This window comes from Entelurus aequoreus, linkage group LG25, assembly GCF_033978785.1.
Source record: "Entelurus aequoreus isolate RoL-2023_Sb linkage group LG25, RoL_Eaeq_v1.1, whole genome shotgun sequence".
NCBI lineage: Eukaryota > Metazoa > Chordata > Actinopteri > Syngnathiformes > Syngnathidae > Entelurus > Entelurus aequoreus.
In genome coordinates this window covers 40,656,803-40,676,708 of record NC_084755.1, presented here as the reverse complement: position 1 = coordinate 40,676,708, position 19,906 = coordinate 40,656,803, and the positions used below count along the sequence as shown (strand labels likewise).

The following is a 19,906-nucleotide window of genomic DNA, read 5'->3' as shown; positions in this document are numbered from 1 at the left end:
AGACCTTCAGAGGTGTCTTAAGTGGTTAGGTTTTGCCAGCAGGGGATGGCACTGAGGCGAGAGAGACGTGCGCGAACATTCAGGGAGCGGAACGATGTTCTGGATTTGTTTGATGACGAGCAGCTGATCAAACGGTATCGTTTAGACAGAGCGGGTATTATTTTTGTCACAGATTTAATACTTTTCGATTCCATGTTGATTTCTGCATGTGTCTGCAGTGGGCTAGTATATATAGAGCCACCCACACCAGTTTCAAATTAGTTGCCTAATTAATGAATTGGAAAGAAAATGTTATGACAGTAGCGTATGTGTGTGGCCGTGAGGTGAGTGACGTCAGTGAGTGTGTGGGCGAGAGAAGAGAGGGAGCGGTAGCGTGAGTGCCGGCGGGGACTAGTTTGTTTTGTATTATTTTGTAGTTTATTGTCAAAATATACACTCCCATTGTCCACTTAAATATTTCCAAGATATTTCTTTATTCTTAGACAACGGATTCCCTTCCGTGATTGGTCATTTCTATGGACACAGAAATGACGTCACCTAAAATTCCGTTTACGGCACATAGTAATGTCGTAATTCAGCTCGGAGTGTGACACTTAAGATTCAGTCCTACACTTCGCTGAAAGTGTGAGTAAGACGCTTGATAACTAACTTTTAAGTGCAGCTTTCAGCGAATAATTTATTTACTCTTAAGTCAACTCTTAGCAGACTTCTTAGGAGTAATTCTGAGAAGCTTGATAAGTACGGCCCCAGATTTACAGTATATTAGCTTGTTTGCTAACGCTATCTGACTTTGGTGTTTGGATGCTTTTTTTCATAATATCCACAAAGTTCAGTGAGCAGGTTGTGACCTTTATGTTAGTAGCTTTCCCCCCCCCCCCCCACCATGACTAGGGAAGGTTGTTTGGATTAAGTCATATAAATAACTTGCTGTGCCAATGTATCAAAATACATTCAAGGGTCATTGATCTGATTTACTCACATTGTACACAAGATGGCAGCAGACCTTTAGCCTTCAGGAACCATCTGGCATGTAAGACTATATAAAGCACAATGCGGTGCCATGCTTTATTGATGTCTGGTGGACACCCTGCTCCATAGTTAGTTGAAAAAGGAGAGAAAAATGCCTGCACACAATCCGACAGATTTATTTACATGAGTGGTTCATCAAGTGTTAGATGGTATGTACACTACATACAACATGGACATGAACGAGGAAAAAGCAGAACAGTGACAACACGACACATGAAGACTGGAAGAAGTTGATTTAGAAATTGAAAGTGCTCTGGTTTTCACCCATTTGGAAGGCGTAACCATCAGCGGTTGCTTCTGGGGCCACGCTTTGCAGCTCCTCATCCTGGGAAGCAAGGTGAGAGCAGGAGTGAGCTTCAAACACAGACTCAAAAGGGTCGATCAAAGATGTCACCTCTTCAGAGAAGTACTTCTCGATCAGGTTGAGGGCGGCTTTGTAGATGGTCTCGTTCTCGTGAGACTGCAGCGCTTCGATGCGGTCCAGTCCGCCGCTTTCTTCGATCATCAGGGCCAACTTGTCAGACTCATCTATTTTGTCACCAGCCTGATGAGAAGACGTACGCACACCTCAAACTACAGTTTTATACAGCAGGGTTTCCCACACATTCATTTATTTGTGGCGGTCCGCCACAAATAAAAAAATAAAATAAAATAAAATAAAAATAGTAATTATTTTTTTTAGTCCTCTCCAGCTTCTCAGGCAAATCATATAGTAGATGTAGATGATCATATAGTTGATGTAGATGATCATATAGTTGATGTAGATGATCATATAGTAGATGTAGATGATCATATAGTAGATGTAGATGATCATATAGTGTATGTAGATGATCATATAGTAGATGTAGATGATCATATAGTAGATGTAGATGATCATATAGTAGATGTAGATGATCATATAGTAGATGTAGATGATCATATAGTTGATGTAGATGATCATATAGTTGATGTAGATGATCATATAGTTGATGTAGATGATCATATAGTTGATGTAGATGCCCATATCGGCTGTTCAGATTTACTTTACAAAAGAGAAGTGTAGGATACTTCTCTTGTTGCCTTATTTGTATTTGACTTTATTAAATGTATTTATATTAGAAACACAACATGTGTATATAACAAAGGGTGCAAAGATTGCAGGCAGTAGGAAACACATGGTTAAGTGTAGGGAGTAAAACTGATGGCAGTCTAAAGTTCAAGATTTTTGGAGCTCTTTGTTCAGTGGATGAGATGTTTGATGAAGCTCTACCACCACTACTGTTTTCTGTTTATTTGTTATTGACTGTGGCAGGACACCTCTGCCTCTGTTTCACTTTATGTTGCTGGTAAATAATATGGTTGTAGTAGTAGGCTAAAGTTAAATTACTTAGTATGCACTAATTAAAGGCCTACTGAAACCCACTACTACCGACCACGCAGTCTGATAGTTTATATATCAATGATGAAATCTTAACATTATAACACATGCCAATACGGCCGGGTTAACTTATAAAGTGACATTTAAAATTTGCCGCTAAACTTCCGGTTCGAAACGCCTCTGCGGATGACGTATGCGCGTGACGTAGCCCGGCGAACACGGGTATGCCTTCCACATTGAAGCCGATACGAAAAAGCTCTGTTTTCATTTCATAATTCCACAGTATTCTGGACATCTGTGTTCGTGAATCTGTTTCAATCATGTTCATTGCATTATGGAGAAGGAAGCCAAGCAAGCAAAGAAGAAAGTTGTCGGTGCGAAATGGACGTATTTTTCGAACGTAGTCAGCCACAACAGTACACAGCCGGCGCTTCTTTGTTTACATTCCCGAAAGATGCAGTCAAGATGGAAGAACTCGGATAACAGAGACTCTAACCAGGAGGACTTTTGATTTGGATACACAGACGCCTGTAGAGAACTGGGACAACACAGACTCTTACCAGGATTACTTTGATTTGGATGACAAAGACGCAGACGTGCTACTGTGAGTATGCAGCTTTGGCTTTTTTTTGCGTATGTACGTAACTTTTTTAAAATATATAAGCTTTATGAACCTTGGGTTAGGTGAACGGTCTTTTGGGCTGAGTGATTGTGTGTGTTGATCAGGTGTTTGAATTGTATTGGCGTGTTCTATGGAGCTAGGAGCTAGCAGAGGAGCTAGGAGCTAGCATAACAAACACGCAGGTGTTATTATGCAGGATTAATTTGTGGCATATTAAATATAAGCCTGGTTGTGTTGTGGCTAATAGAGTATATATATGTCTTGTGTTTATTTACTGTTGTAGTCATTCCCAGCTGAATATCAGGTACCGTGAGTATGCAGCCTTGGCTGCTAAACATTCGATAACTTGACCGTATGTGCGCGTCACGTACGTAACTTTTTAAAAATATATAAGCTTTATGAACCTTGGGTTAGGTAAACTGTCTTTTGGGCTGAGTGATTGTGTGTGTTGATCAGGTGTTTGAATTGTATTGGCGTGTTCTATGGAGCTAGGAGCTAGCAGAGGAGCTAGGAGCTAGCATAACAAACACGCAGGTGTTTTTATGCAGGATTAATTTGTGGCATATTAAATATAAGCCTGGTTGTGTTGTGGCTAATAGAGTATATATATGTCTTGTGTTTATTTACTGTTGTAGTCATTCCCAGCTGAATATCAGGTACCGTGAGTATGCAGCCTTGGCTGCTAAACATTCGATAACTTGACCGTATGTGCGCGTCACGTACGTAACTTTTTAAAAATATATAAGCTTTATGAACCTTGGGTTAGGTAAACTGTCTTTTGGGCTGAGTGATTGTGTGTGTTGATCAGGTGTTTGAATTGTATTGGCGTGTTCTATGGAGCTAGGAGCTAGCAGAGGAGCTAGGAGCTAGCATAACAAACACGCAGGTGTTTTTATGCAGGATTAATTTGTGGCATATTAAATATAAGCCTGGTTGTGTTGTGGCTAATAGAGTATATATATGTCTTGTGTTTATTTACTGTTGTAGTCATTCCCAGCTGAATATCAGGTCACCCCCGCCTCTCACAGCATCTTCCCTATCTGAATAGCTTCAACTCCCCACTAGTCCTTCACTTGCACTTTACTCATCCACAAATCTTTCATCCTCGCTCAAATTAATGGGGAAATTGTCGCTTTCTCGGTCCGAATCTCTCTCACTTCATGCGGCCATCATTGTAAACAATAGGGAACTTTGCGTATATGTTCAACTGACTACGTCACGCTACTTCCGGTAGGTGCAAGCCTTTTTTTTATCAGATACCAAAAGTTGCGATCTTTATCGTCGTTGTTCTATACTAAATCCTTTCAGCAAAAATATGGCAATATCGCGAAATGATCAAGTATGACACATAGAATAGATCTGCTATCCCCGTTTAAATAAAAAAAATTCATTTCAGTAGGCCTTTAAAGGGGCAGAGCTTTGAGACATTTTAGCTTTTATAAGATATATTTTTGTAAGAACCACAATTAATAAATATATTTCAGTGAATAACTTATTGTTCAAATCTGTATATAAATATGTAAATAAAGTGTTGTAATTATATTGTAAAATGGATGGATGGACGTTTAAAACAAAACTGTTATTAATTAGTAAGTATACATTTTTTGAGCCTTTTTAGAGAAAATCAAATCATTGTAGTAAATTATGCAAATTACTCGATGATGTCATGTGACCATGCCCGTAGCCACGCCCCCACCGCCACAGGTATCTTGGCAGTTTATGGGAAACACCGTACAGTAATTAACTCTTCAGCAACCTTAAGATCTCTTAGAATAGAGTTGTGCAGTATACCGCTACTAGTATGGTATCGCAGTACCGTATTTTTCAGACTATAAGTCGCAGTTTTTTTTCATAGTTTGGCCGGTGGTGCGACTTATACTCGGGAGCGTCTTATGTGTGAAATGATGAACACATTAGCGTAAAATATCAGATATTATTGATGTCATTGACGTAAGAGACTAGACGTATAAGATTTCATGGGATTTAGCGATTAGGAGTGACATATTGTTTGGTAAACGTATAGCATGTTCTATATGTTATAGTTATTTGAATGACTCTTACCATAATATGTTACGTTAACATACCAGTTGGTTATTTATGCCTCATATAACGTACACTTATTCAGCCTGTTCACTATTCTTTAGACATTTTAAATTGCCTTTCAAATGTCTATTCTTGCTGTTGGCTTTTATCAAATACATTTCCTCAAAAAAATGCAACTTATACTCCAGTGCGACTTATGTTTTTTTCCTTCTTTATTACCGTATTTTTCGTAGTATAAGTTGCTCCAGCTGAAAATGCATAATAAAGAAGGAAAAAAACACAAGCCGTGACTTATACTCCGAAAAATACGGTAGACAACATTCACGCACTAGGGCCAATCAACCTGTGAAGTGAATTATATTTATATAGCGCTTTTCTCTAGTGACTCAAAGTGCTTTACATAGTGAAAGCCATTATCTAAGTTACATTTAATCCAGAGTGGGTGGCACTGGGAGCAGGTGGGTAAAGTGTCTTGCCCAAGGACACAACGGCAGTGACTAGGATGGCGGAAGTGGGGCTTGAACCTGGAACCCTCAAGTTGCTGGCACGGCCGCTCTAGCAACCCAGCTATACCGCCCGACCTCACCATTAAAGAGTGGCTGAAAGCCTCTCTGTGCCCCACTCTCTGACCGGAGTCCTCGTCCTAAGAAGATATCAGACCAGAGTAAACTACTCTATCACAGACGTCTTAGTGAAGATTGATGATCGCTCAAATTTAGTTGTTTCTTTAATGCCTGACAAAAGACTGACACACTCTCCACCATCCACGTAATGGCCACCCCTGTTCTCCATTGAAGATGTCATGTCAAATTCTAGAACATGCATGCAAAGAACTCCAAAAACGTTTCCATATGGTAACTCTATCCTGTAGCCACGCCCCTTGGGTAGAAATATTTTCGATGTTGTGACCTCTGTTTACATCCAAATATATATTTTCTAGCTGGCTACTAATAAACACTCTACAACTACAACTGCTTCTTAGCTAACAGTGTTTGGATCATCAATCATTCAAATATGATGAGCGGCAAAGTAAACAACGTCGTGGCTCGGAGACGACAACGCATAAGCTAGCTAGGTGATGCTAACTAGCGAGCTGGTTTGGTGCTCCTGATTGTCTCCCTGTCCTGCAACTAAGAGCAGCGTTCATCCAAGAGGAACGACTAATACGTGCGGTTGAGGAGAGCGTTCAACAAATTTTGTTGGGATCTTATCTTTTTCATTTAAAAAATAACATTTTGATGCGAAAATAATGTTTTTACATTTTACCTGCCTGTGATTAATGCGATGATTTTTTGTGATTAATCACATGAGTTACTTGTTAATTATGACAGCCCTAGTTTTTATATTTTACGAGTTGACACAACTGCCAAAGATCATTTATTGCATTTCAGCAGTTGAAGCCATTCATCAGAGCTCTGAGGTTTACTGGCACCGTCTAGTGGTTAAGTGCTGCAATTACACCAAAGCAATATTTTCCCCAGTGGCAAGAATGAGACTATTATGGTTTTCCATGGAAAAAGCACAGTTTTAGGATTAGTCTATTAAAATATAGCAGTTATCTTCCACCCAACTCTCTCATTTGAGTCACACATTAAGAGTGTTACTCAAACAGCCTTCTTTCATCTCCTTAATATCACTAAAATGTCTCCCATTTTCTCCACCACAGACGCTGAGGTCATTATTCATGCGCTCATGATGTCTCCATTACTGTAACCTATTATTTTGGGGGCTCCCTATGTCTAGCATTAGAAGATTACAGTTGGTACAAAATGTTGTTGCTCAACTTTCTCACACACATCTACCTACCTACACACACCTACCTACCAACAAAAAAGTCTGCAGGCTTTAGACCAGGGGTCACCAACCTTTTTGAAACCAAGAGCTACTTCTTGGGTAGTGATTAATGCGAAGGGCTACCAGTTTGATACACACTTAAATAAATTGCCAGAAATAGCAAATTTGCTCAATTTACCTTTAACTCTATGTTATTATTAATAATTAATGATATTTATCATTGTGGAAACACTGATCATCTTAATGATTTCTCACATTAAATATATATAGAAACAGATAAATATCAATATGCAACACTTTATTTTTATATTTTCTCTAAGTGCACATTTTTCAAATTGAACATTTTCAAATGATCACTTCTAAGACAGTCTTGTGAAATCACAATATCCAATTTTAACTAGCGAGCCACTAACATTTTTTTAACAAATCATGAATTACTTTGCACCATGTTTGTACAAATAATAACTCATGTAAAATTAAAAAAAATAAAATAAAAATAATTTATGGAACATCATTAGTATTTTTTCCTGATTAAGATTAATTTTAGGATTTTGATGACATGTTTTAAATAGGTTGAAATCCAATCTGCACTTTGTTAGAATATATAACAAATTGGACCAAGCTATATTTCTAACAAAGACAAATCATTATTTCTTCTAGATTTTCCAGAACAAAAATCTTAAAAGAAATTCAAAAGACTATGAAATAAGATTTTAATTTGATTCTACAGATTTTCTAGATTTGCCAGAATATTTTTTTTGAATTTTAATCATAATAAGTTTGAAGAAATATTTCACAAATATTCTTTGTCGAAAAAACAGAAGCTAAAATGAAGTATTAAATTACAATTTATTTATTATTCTTTAAAAAATAAATATACTTGAACATTGATTTAAATTGTCAGGAAAGAAGAGGAAGGAATTTAAAAGGTAAAAAGGTATATGTGTTTAAAAATCCTAAAATCATTTTTAAGGTTGTATTTTTTCTCTAAAACTGTCTTTCTGAAAGTTATAAGAAGCAAAGTAAAAAAATAAATGAATGTATTTAAACAGGTGAAGACCAAGTCTTTAAAATATTTTCTTGGATTTTCAAATTCTATTTGAGTTTTGTCTCTCTTAGAATTAAAAATGTCGAGCAAAGCGAGACCAGCTTGCTAGTTGTGGGGAGGCGGGGCCGGCGGACCGACGGCGCCCGTTCCAAGATGGCGACGAGGAGGCGTGGACGAGCGAGCGGCAAGGCGGGGTGCGCTGGGAGCGACGCCGCCATCAGCACAAGGTGCGTGGAGCGCGCAGCTGTGGACAGTGCAATCACCCTCTCGGACCGTATAAAAGGGCGAGAGACGTGAACATCAAGAAAGGAGACGGAGAAAGACGGCGGACGGGAGGAAACCATCCTCTGCTGCCACGCAAACGACGGCGACGTGCTGCTGAAAAGCAGACGGCGGGCGGGAGGAAACCATTCGTGTGCTCACGTGAGAAAAAAGGCAGCTGCTGAAAAGCACGCAAAAGACTCTGATTGAAATAATAAAGAAGTCTAAACCGTCTCACGACAATGTCTTCCCTGGATGGTCCTGAGAACCTGCACGACAGTTAGGATTGTCACACTAGTAAATAAATACAATTTAAAAAATAGAGGCAGCTCACTGGTAAGTGCTGCTATTTGAGCTATTTTTAGAACAGGCCAGCGGGCTACTCATCTGGTCCTTACGGGCTACCTGGTGCCCGCGGGCACTGCGTTGGTGACTCCTGCTTTAGAGTGTTTTCTATTGGGGCTCCAGTACTCTGGAATGCCCTACCGCTAACAGTTACCGATGCTACCTCAGTAGAAGCATTTACCGTATTTCCTTGAATAGCCGCAGGGGCGTTAATTAATTTAAAACCTCCTGTCACACCTGCGTTTACCGGAAACCGGCGGGATGGCCGTGCATGCGGTAATTATTTTAAAACCTCTTCTCACTCCGGCGTTTACCAAAAGGAATCCATAAAATTTAGGCGTGCGCTTTGAGTGTGATGTAAGCATACCATCATGAAAAGCACATTTAATTAACAAAAACGTTATTATGGTCTTACCTGTACTTATAAATGGAGTCCATTTGCAGCTCCTTCTGACCAAAAGCATCGATAACTTGTTTATAGAAGTCTTCCTTATTTTCTTTCTTCAGTTTTAAAAGTCTCTGTTTCGATGGAGATATTCCTTTAATTATTACCTCCTGCTTCGATTGAAAGTCCAGTTTAGAAAACTGTTTTATTTTAGATACCTGTATGTGATCCTCCAAGTTAGAAGTTCAGGCAGAGGGAAAAAATAAATCTCTTGCTGCGTGTGTTCACTTCTTCTGCAGTACAGGAAGTCGCAAGAAGGATCACTAGCGCGGCAGCGCCCTCTACCACCAGGAGGCGGGAGTGATTTAATGACTTATACAGTATTTCACACACGCAGCTACGGTATATTAATAAAACATAGCTGCTTACTGTTCTCTTTAGCATACTGTACCGGTATTCAATAGCTTGAACCTTAAATCCTACTGAAAAGCTCTTTATCTTTTTTCCTTTGTGCGATAGTAAACTACTGAAATCAGCTTCCTCCATTTTGAAAAGGAGGACAGATGCGTCACTCGTGACGTAACGAATTTGACCCGGTGGAAGTTCTAGCCATATGCTAAATATTTTGCGAAACGAGTTTGACCCGGCGAAAATTATAGACATGCGATAATAAAATTAATATTTTGCGAAACGAATTTGATCCAGCTTCAATAATAAACCGGCGATAAGGCCAAGCATGCGTTAATTATTTTGAGAAACGAGTTTGACCCGGCAGTAATTCTAGACGTGCGAATACTATATTCCCTGCGCCAATTCAAGGAAATACGGTAAGTCCCATCTTAAAACTAATTTATACAAAAGAGACCAGTTGATCTGCCATCTCTCTTTTCTGCTCTGCCCCCCCACTCGCGGGGAATTGACTGATAATGGGAGTCGTTTGGGCCTGCAAGAGGTCTTCAGTAAGTGTGTATACTTTGTTTCTAACAATGTTGCAGTTAAAAACAAAGCAATTTAAATGGAAAAAAAAATCATCCTGGCCTAATTTCAGACTGCGAACCAGAACACACCGTGCTGGCCCCACGCGGTGCACAAGGGTCCAAGTGTGTTGCACCTACCAAGAATATGTTGGTGATGGCGTCCAAGATGACCAGGACAGTCTTGCTGTCCTTGGAGGAGAGCAGGATGAGAAGAGGCTCCAGCACATTGCACCGCACCAGGTGCACCACCTGCTCCACAGTGCCCCCGCTGGTGAAGTTTGTAACTGCCCACACGGCCTCCTTCTGGGTTTTGTAGTCTCCCTGCACCAAGACAACCACGCAGTGTGAGTGAGATAACAGGAAGAGTGCTGGGAGAAGCAAGAACCTACCCTGATCAGCACGTTGACCAAATGTGGAACCAGGCCTGCATCCATGACCTCCTGGATTTGGCTCTCTTTTCCCGCAGTGATGTTGGATAAAGTCCAGGCTGCCTCCTTCTGAATATTGGCCTTGTTGTGGCACAGTAACGGGGGAAACATGGCCAGGACCCCGGCATTGAGCACCGCCTGAGTCTGCTCGTCTGTGCCCGTCACGATGTTACCGATGGCACGCAGGGAGGCGGTCTGAGGGGAGGGCGAGGAAAAGGCCTTAGTTCCTTCCGGCCGCACGACGGGACCAAGTCTTGGAGGTACTAACCAACACAGAGATCTCTCCGCAGCCCAGCAGTTCCACCAGGCGAGGCACCAGGCCCGCTTGGACCACCACCTCGATGCGATCATTGGTGCCGTCCGTCAGGTAGGACACGCCCCAGCAGGCGTCCGTCATCACCTCTATGTCGGCGTGGTGGAGGAGACTGACGAGGGCGGGGAGAAGCTGCTGGATGGTACTTATAGGAGGGGACGGGTTCTTGTTGCGGCACAGGTTGGACACGGTCCACGCCACATTTCTCAGGTAAGCCGACTGGGGAAAACATACAAATAACTAGATGAGGCAATTCTTGAAGAAATTACTTGTGAATGCTCCAATGCTGACTGAATGTAAGAATAGTTTGAATGTTGAAGAGTTTGAATTTCCAGGAAAAACGGAATTTGGTTTGGAACTTGGGAAAGTGTTAGTTGGACTAGTTCGGGGGTCGGCAACCCGCGGCTCTAGAGCCGCATGCGGCTCTCTGGAGATTTTTCAAAAATGTATGAAGAATGGAAAAAGATGAGGGGGAAAAAAAATCTATTTTTTTGTTTTAGTATGGTTTGTGTAGGAGGACAAACATGACACAAACCTCCCTAATTGTTATAAATCACAATGTTTATATTAAATATGCTTCACTGATTCGAGTATTTGGCGAGCGCCGTTTTGTCTTACTAATTTTGGCGGTCCTTGAACTCACCGTATAGTTTGTTTACATGTATAACTTACTCTGACTTTCTAGGACGTGTTTTATGCCACTTCTTTTTCTGTCTCATTTTGTCCACCACACTTAACGTTGTGCATGAGGGCACAAAGGTGAGTTTTGTTGATGTTATTGACTTGTGTGGAGTGCTAATCAGACATATTTGGTAACTGCATGACTGCAAGCTAATCGATGCTAACATGCTATTTAGGCTAGTAGTTTGATTGTCCAGGATGAGTGGAATGTGTTGAAGGTGGAATGGTTTGAATAGGTTGAAAAATGTGGAATTGGTGGAAGTTTGAAAAATGGCCAATTTATTTTAAATGGGAAAAATGTCCCGGAAAACCTGGTATTCTGGGAATTTGTCAAGAGAAAGCCCGTGATTCCCGAATAGGCTAGATGTTTGTACGGTTTGAATCGAAACCGGATGAAAAATGTGGAACGTAGAACGCGCCAAAATATGCAGAAGAAAAATAAGAATACATTTTGGTGTAGAAAACCAAATGTTTTGGAGCATTCACACAACAAATTGCATTTTTTTCTGTGCACAGAACCTCAACTGTCAGCTGCATGCGTGCAGACGGACTAGTGACTCCAAGTACTTACACTTAATAGATAAAGGTCTGGAACTGTGATCAGACTCAGCAGGGGGGCCACAGCTCCATACTTGATCACCATGTCCCTCATAGCTGATCCATCACCTATTTATTATATTCACAACACACTTTGTTTAGTCTGGCCAGTAGACGCGCTCAGTTGCGTAAGATTGAATGAAGAATGTTACCTGCAATGTTTCCAAGAGCCCAGACGGCCTGCTCACTGATGTGCTGGTGAGGGGAAGTGATCAGGCGGATGAAGGCGGGGATGGCTCCGCCCTCGACCACGGCGGCCGTCTGGTCGGACGTCCCGGAGGCAATGTTGGTCAGTGCCCAGGAAGCCTCGAACTGGATGGGAGGGCATGAGGACAGTCCCAGGAAGGACACAAACTTGGAGATAAGACCCGCACTGATGATCTGGCAGATGGGGGGATGCCTCTCTCGTGACAGCAGTTTGCTTTTTTCCCCCAAACACAAAAGAAAGTGACTTTTCGTGGCAAGAAATCAGTTTGTTTGCGTTGGAAAAAACAATATTTACCGCGCTGCTTGTGTTGCCTGGAGCTGGGTCTCCATGTTGCCGCTGTTGACGCCAGTGAGGATCTCTGCAACGCTCCATTGGCCCGATGTCTTACATGTGCAGAGCAGATCCATGTCAGTCATGTCCACAAAACATCCGGTTGAATGGAGAAGGACTAAACACATTGCTGCATCCTTTTCAGACATTATGCAACTGTAACACCTGACGTTTACCAAGATCCCCACTAGTAGTATTCTTCTTAAAACTTCAAAACGCATCGACACAAAAAGGAACACACCTTCATTCAGTAACAATACCAGACAAATACCATCTGATGGCCACCAGAGTACCAGTCTGACCTTGTTACCGGTACTTATGCAGTACCAATAGGGTACATGGTTATTGGATGATACCCTTGTGGGTACCATCTGAGGGTCACTCCACTTTATGCGGTGTTATGTGGATTTGGATAAAAACTGTTGCACTTTACTGACCCTTTCCAAAAAATTTGAATATCATGGAAAAATGTTTTTACTTCTATTAGGGTTGTACGCTATACCAGTGCTAGTATAGTACCGCGATACTAATGAATCATATTCAGTATTATACTGCTATAACACTCAAACACCCTCAGGAAGAGCTGCTTTTTAAGACATGGCTAGCTAACAGCTAACATCCATCCACAGTGTTTTAGCTACAAAATCACTAATCCTGGCCTCCATGGCGACAAATAAAGTAAGTTTCTTACAAGTAGCATTATCACTGGAGGACGAGAAATAGCTAAACATGCTTCACTACAGACCGTAGGAGGATACAATAGCTCACAGGTGTTACCGCTAACATAAAATAGCGCTCTTGAATGTAAACAAATACTATGGGTGGATGTACACCTGACATCCACTGTAATGATACCAAGTACAGGAGCGTATCTAGTCGATACTATGATTACGTCGATATTTTTTAGCATCACAAAATCGTTTTTCATTTAAAAAAATTTTTTTAAACCATATGTTTATAATGTCTGTAAATACGTCCCTAAACACATGAGGACTTTGAATAAGACCAATGTATGATCCGGTAACTACTTGGTATCGCATCGATACCTAAATGTGTGGTATCATCCAAAACTAATGTAAAGTATCAAAGAAGAGAAGAATAAGTGTTTATTACATTTTAACAGAAGTGTAGATAGAACATGTTAAAACAGAAAATTAGCAGATATTAACAGTAAATGAACAAGTAGGTTAATAATTAATTTTTACAGTTTGTCCCTCATAATGTGTACAAAATAATAGGTGTATAAATGACACAATATGTTACTGCATACGTCAGCAGACAAAAGTCGGAGTCTTTGTTTGTTTACTTTCTACTAAAAGACAAGTTGTCTAGTATGTTCACTATTTTATTTAAGGACTAAATGACAATAATAAACATATGTTTCATGTACACTAACATTTTTTGTTCAAATAAAGACAATGCCATTTTTCTGTGGTCCTCTTTATTTAGAAAAGTATCGAAATACATTTTGGTAGCGGTACCCCTGGTATGATTATATAATACGTGTTGCATATCATTTTCTGAACGAATACATTCAATGAGAAATTAAAAAGTACATCATTGACATTTCCAGGCCATATAAAGTCAGGCGGCGTGCCAGATCTGGCCCGCGAGCCAAGAGTTTGACACCTGTGCTAAAATACTTCTATAAGATGACTGAACATGCAAGATATACATCTGTGATAATTACCAGAAAGACGTCAAACATGTATTGGTTACCCATATTTTTAATGTATGAAGAATACATTGAAGGATTAACCAAAACAAAACATCTTATGTGACGATTAGCGGTTACTCCGACGTGGACACGGACCGGAAGTGTGTACTTTGCAACGTTTAATGGCGTCCAGCCTTACCTGCTTGTTTTGGTTCTTCTCCTGGAGAGGGGAGGTGGCGTCCTCGGGAAGCTCACTCACGTTCCTTCTTTTGAACATTTGGTCATCTTTCTTGGCTTTGCGGAGTTCGACGGAGACCATCACCCTCCTGCGTCGAAGCTCCTGACATTTTTTTTTAACGTAATAAAACGATTAACAAAGTACCAAACATTTATTAAGTAAACAAGTGATTTTCAAAGTAAATATTTTAAAATATATATATTTACACAATACTTAATTATTATTTTTTTACGTAAAAAAAAAAAGGGATTTGAAAATTCCTCACATTTGTTACGTAAATAAATGCACGTAACAAACAATACGTGTTTAGCGTAGTGACTAACTAACTAGCTAACTAACTAACTAACACACTTACATTCACATCTTTGCCTTTGTTCTTGAACTTATTCAGACGCTCGGCGTTCTCGGACATTTTTGCTTCCTCCAAGTGTCAAAAGAAGCTCGTCGGCAGGAAAAAGTTGATGTTATAAAGCAGCTCCTGTCCGCCCCCCCAAAGAAGAAGAACGTTGTTAGCTAACAAGTCAACTTGGCGCCGCTGCCTCGTGACACTTTAGCGTGACGTCAGCACACGTATAAAGCACGACAAGTCGACAAATTAAAAAAATATATATGTTAATAATTTCGACTACCAATCCAAATTACAAACCGTGTGAAGATGTAAAATGTGTTTTAATCGATGAAATATCGCGAGGGGGAAAAAGCAGCACTTACTCACCGGCTGGTGGAGAAAAGAGTGAGTGACAGAAATGCCGCACAGACCTTTAAATTCCTGGAAGCGAGCGTTCTGATTGGACGGTTTGAGCAGCGAAAGCCAAGCAAGCCACGCCATTGGACGGTTTGAAAGAAAACACCGCGCATACCGGAAATGGTGTCACTTCCCGTAATACTCCGAGATTTATGAACGCAGCGTGATTTCATTATGTTTATTTTTATTCTGCCGCTCGTATTGCTCTTGTTTGTTTTATTGTTTTTTTCTAGGTTACGTATCCCCCTGGGTGTGAAATAAATGACTATATGAGCCGTTATCCTGTATATAATTTGGTTATTTTAAATATGTTAATATTTTTTTAATCATGTATATGTAACCTATTTTTATGGACTTGCCTCTTTGTGATGTTAAGTTCCTGTTATAAGCTGTTACACAGTATATGCTTTCAGCTCTTATTCTGAAGGCATATACTGTTTTGTTTTCAAAACTCCGCTCCACCACAACGTGTCACCACTTCCGCTCTTAGCGCCTTCAAAATAAGAGCTCAAGGCATATACTGTATAACAGCTCATAACACTGTTATGTATAACAGCTCATAACACTGTTATATGCCTTGTTTATGCCTTGAGCTCTTATTTTGAAGGCATATACTGTTTAGTTTTCAAAACTCCGCTCCACCACAACGTGTCACCACTTCCGCTCTAAGCGCCTTCAAAATAAGAGCTCAAGGCATATGCTGTATAACAGCTCACAAAGAGGCAAGTCCATAAAGATAGGTTACATAAACAATAATATTATTATTTGTGTATAAAATGTGGCACTCGGTGTGTTGTTTTAGGGCGTTTTGCTTACTAAGCAAATGTAGTTCCCAGAGTTTTATTCATTCAGCACATTTTGCAGAATAAAGTGAAACGTTGTCTGTCAATCACTTTGTGTTTATGGCCACGTGTGACTTCTAGGAGTTAACCAGGTTATTTATAGTGGCCTGTTGAGCATGCAAGTCACGTATGAACTTCTATATTCGCAGGAATTGGGCACACACACACGGAGAGAAAACACAAAAATCTAAACCACAGGTGTCAAACTCAAGGCTCAGGGGCCAGAACTGACCGGCCACGCATTTATTGTGGCCCGCAGTCATTTATTGTGGCCTGCAGTCATTTAAGTAGCCAGCCACATCATTAAAAATGGCCTGTCACTTCATTTTTAAGGAGCCTACCCTTCATTTAAGTCGCCTGGCACTCATTTAAATGGCCTGCCAGTCATTTAAGTGGCCTGCCACACCATTTAACATTGCCTGTCATTTCATTTAAAATGGCCTGTCACTTAATTTTTAAGGAGCCTGCCCTTCATGTAAGTAGCCAGCCATCCACTTAAATGACGTGCCACTCATTTAAGTGGCCTGCGACACAATTTAAAATGGCCTGTCACTTCATTTATATGGCCTGTCACGTCATTTATTTTGGCCTGCCACTCATTTAAGTAGCCAGCCACACATTTATTGTGGCCCGCCACTCATTTAAAATGGCCTGCCACTCATTTAAGTGGCCTGCTACACAATTTAAAATGGCCTGTCACTTCATTTTAAGTGGCTTACCCTTCATTTAAGTAGCCAGCCACACATTTATTGTGGCCTGCCACTCATTTAAGTAGCCTGCCACCCAATTTAAAATTGTCTGTCACTTCATTAAATATGGTCTGTCACTTCATTAAATATGGCCTGTCATTTCATTTTATGTGGCTTACCCTTCATTTAAGTAGCCTGCAAGTTATTTAAGTAGCCAGCCACTTATTTATTGCTGCCTGCACTCATTTAAGCAGCCAGCCATATCATTTAAAATGGCCTGTCACTTCATTTTTAAGGAGCCTACTCTTCATTTAAGTAGCCCACCACTCATTTAAATGGCTTTCACGTGGGCCGCGACTTATTTAAGTGGCTAACTACCTATTTAACGTGGCCTGACATTCATTTAAGTGGGATGCCAAACCCGCTAGTCAATTAAGTGGCCCGTCACATCACTTAATTTAGCCCGCCATATCATTTGACTTGGGACGCAACTCAATTAAGTGGCTTGCTACTCATTTAATGTGGCTTGCTACTCATTTAATGTGGCCCGCGACATAATTTAATATGGCCTGCCACATAATTTAAAGTGACCTGCCAATCCCACTGCTAAATTAATGGCCCGCCACTCATTTGATATTTCCCCTTGCGTCATTTAAAGTGGTTCGGCCCTCATTTAATATTGCCCGTTATGTCATTTAAGGTGGCTCGGCCCTCATTTAATGTGGCCTGCCTCTTAATTTTATGTGTGCCCGTTACATTATTTAATATTACCTGTTATGTCATTTAAAGTAGGCCGGCCTCTTCATTTAATATTGCCCGTTATGTCATTTAAAGTGGCCCGGCCCTTATTTAATATTGCCTGTTACATTATTATATATTACCTGTTGTATCATTTAAAGTAGGCCAGTCTCTTCATTTAAAACTGCCTGTTATGTCATTTAAATTGGCCCGGGCCTTATTTTAAGTTGCTCGCCACTCATTTAATATTGCCCGTTACATCACTTAATATTACCTGTTACGTCATTTAAAGAAGGCCAGTCTCTTCATTTAAAACTGCCCGTTATGTCATTTGAATTGGCCTGTCTCTTCATTTTATGTGTGCCCGTTACATTATTTAATAATAACTGTTATGTCATTTAAAGTAGGCCGCAGCTTCATTTAAAACTGCCCGTTATGTCATTTAAAGTGGCCCGGCCATTATTTAAAGTGGCCTGCCTCTTTATTTTATGTGCGCCTGTTACATTATTTAACATTACCTGTTATGTCATTTAAAACTGCCCGTAATGTCATTTAAAGTGGCCTGGCCCTTATTTAAAGTGGCTTGTCTCTTCATTTTATGTGTGCCCGTTACATTATTTAAATTACCTGTTATGTCATTTAAAGTTGGCCGCCTCATTATTTAATATTGCCTGATAGGTCATTTACTGTGGCCTGGCCCTTATTTAAAGTGGCTTGTCTCTTCATTTTATGTGTGCCCGTTACATTATTTAAATGACCTGTTATGTCATTTAAAGTTGGCCGCGTCTTCATTTAATATTGCCTGATAGGTCATTTACTGTGGCCTGGCCCTCATTTATTATTGCCCGCTACATTATTTAACATCACCTGTTATGTCATTAAAAGTAGGCTGCCTCTTCATTTAATATTGCCCGTTATGTCATTTAAAGTGGACCGGCCCTTTTTTTAATGTGGCCTGCTTCTTCCTTTAATACCGCCCGTTACATTATTTAATATTAACGGTTACGTCATTTAAAGTAGGCCGCTTCTTCATTTAATATTGCCTGTTATGTCATTTAAAGTGGACCGGCCCTTTTTTTTTAAAGTGGCCTGCCTCTTCCTTTAATATCGCCCGTTACATTATTTAATATTAACGGTTACGTCATTTAAAGTAGGCCGCATCTTCATTTAATATTGCCCGTTATGTCATTTAAAGTGGACCGGCCCTTTTTTTTAAAGTGGCCTGCCTCTTCCTTTAATATCGCCCGTTACATTATTCAATATTAACGGTTATGTCATTTAAAGTAGGCCGCATCTTCATTTAATATTGCCTGTTATGTCATTTAAAGTGGACCGGCCCTTTTTTTTAAAGTGGCCTGCCTCTTCCTTTAATATCGCCCGTTACATTATTTAATATTAACGGTTACGTCATTTAAAGTAGGCCGTCTCTTCATTTAATATTGCCCGTTATGTCATTTAAAGTGGACCGGCCCTTTTTTTAAAGTGGCCTGCCTCTTCCTTTAATATCGCCCGTTACATTAATTAATATTAACGGTTACGTCATTTAAAGTAGGCCGCCTCTTCATTTAATATTGCCCGTTATGTCATTTAAAGTGGACCGGCCCTTTTTTTTAAAGTGGCCTGCCTCTTCCTTTAATATCGCCAGTTACATTATCCAATATTAACGGTTACGTCATTTAAAGTAGGCCGCCTCTTCATTTAATATTGCCCGTTATGTCATTTAAAGTGGACCGGCCCTTTTTTAAAAGTGGCCTGCCTCTTCCTTTAATATCGCCCGTTACATTATTTAATATTAACGGTTACGTCTTTTAAAGTAGGCCGCCTCTTCATTTAATATTGCCCGTTATGTCATTTAAAGTGGACCGGCCCTTTTTTTTAAATTGGCCTGCCTCTTCCTTTAATATCGCCCGTTACATTATTTAATATTAACGGTTACATCATTTAAAGTAGGCCGCATCTTCATTTAATATTGCCCGTTATGTCATTTAAAGTGGACCGGCCCTTTTTTTAAAGTGGCCTGCCTCTTCCTTTAATATCGCCCGTTACATTATTTAATATTAACGGTTACGTCATTTAAAGTAGGCCGCATCTTCATTTAATATTGCCCGTTATGTCATTTAAAGTGGACCGGCCCTTTTTTTTAAAGTGGCCTGCCTCTTCCTTTAATATCGCCCGTTACATTAATTAATATTAACGGTTACGTCTTTTAAAGTAGGCCGCATCTTCATTTAATATTGCCCGTTATGTCATTTAAAGTGGACCGGCCCTTTTTTAAAGTGACCTATCTCTTCATTTTAATATCGGCTGTTACATTATTTAATATTAACGGTTACGTCTTTTAAAGTAGGCCACATCTTTATTTAATATTGCTCGTTATGTCAATTAAAATGGCCTGGCACTCATTTAAAGTGGCCTGTCTCTTAATTTGTTGTGTTCTTTCAATGTTGACATCAAAATGACTGTTCTACACTTTAGTATTATTTGTTAGTAAATCATCAAGTCTATTAAACATTGACTGTTCGAAGCGGCCTGGACCGTCGAGGTGTTTGTAACATTGCTCACCATCAGAGGAACATATG

At 40.1% G+C, this 19,906-nt stretch overlaps 1 protein-coding gene across 1 annotated transcript; it reads right to left on the bottom strand.

Moving 5' to 3' along the window:
* Window positions 1–1,129: 1,129 nt before the first annotated feature.
* kpna2 (karyopherin alpha 2 (RAG cohort 1, importin alpha 1)) lies at window positions 1,130–15,041 on the bottom strand. The gene is made up of 11 exons (XM_062037331.1): window positions 14,960–15,041; window positions 14,669–14,791; window positions 14,275–14,415; window positions 12,383–12,471; window positions 12,033–12,301; window positions 11,855–11,949; window positions 10,558–10,821; window positions 10,251–10,484; window positions 10,000–10,182; window positions 1,424–1,573; window positions 1,130–1,354 (listed from the first exon to the last, which is right to left on the bottom strand). The coding sequence occupies exons 2-11, from the start codon at window positions 14,723–14,725 to the stop codon at window positions 1,265–1,267; spliced, it is 1,572 nt and encodes a 523-aa protein (XP_061893315.1). The 5' UTR covers window positions 14,726–14,791; window positions 14,960–15,041; the 3' UTR covers window positions 1,130–1,264.
* Between the last annotated feature and the right edge of the window lie 4,865 nt (window positions 15,042–19,906).

Excerpts from the sequence above, each read along its gene's own strand:
- kpna2 (XM_062037331.1), bottom strand. The coding sequence starts at position 14,725 with ATGTCCGAGAACGCCGAGCGTCTGAATAAGTTCAAGAACAAAGGCAAA. Across the intron at positions 14,416-14,668 it reads ACAAAGGCAAAGATGTGAAT|GAGCTTCGACGCAGGAGGGT; the intron begins GTAAGTGTGTTA and ends AAAAAATGTCAG. Across the intron at positions 1,355-1,423 it reads AGAAGTACTTCTCTGAAGAG|GATGAGGAGCTGCAAAGCGT; the intron begins GTGACATCTTTG and ends CTTGCTTCCCAG.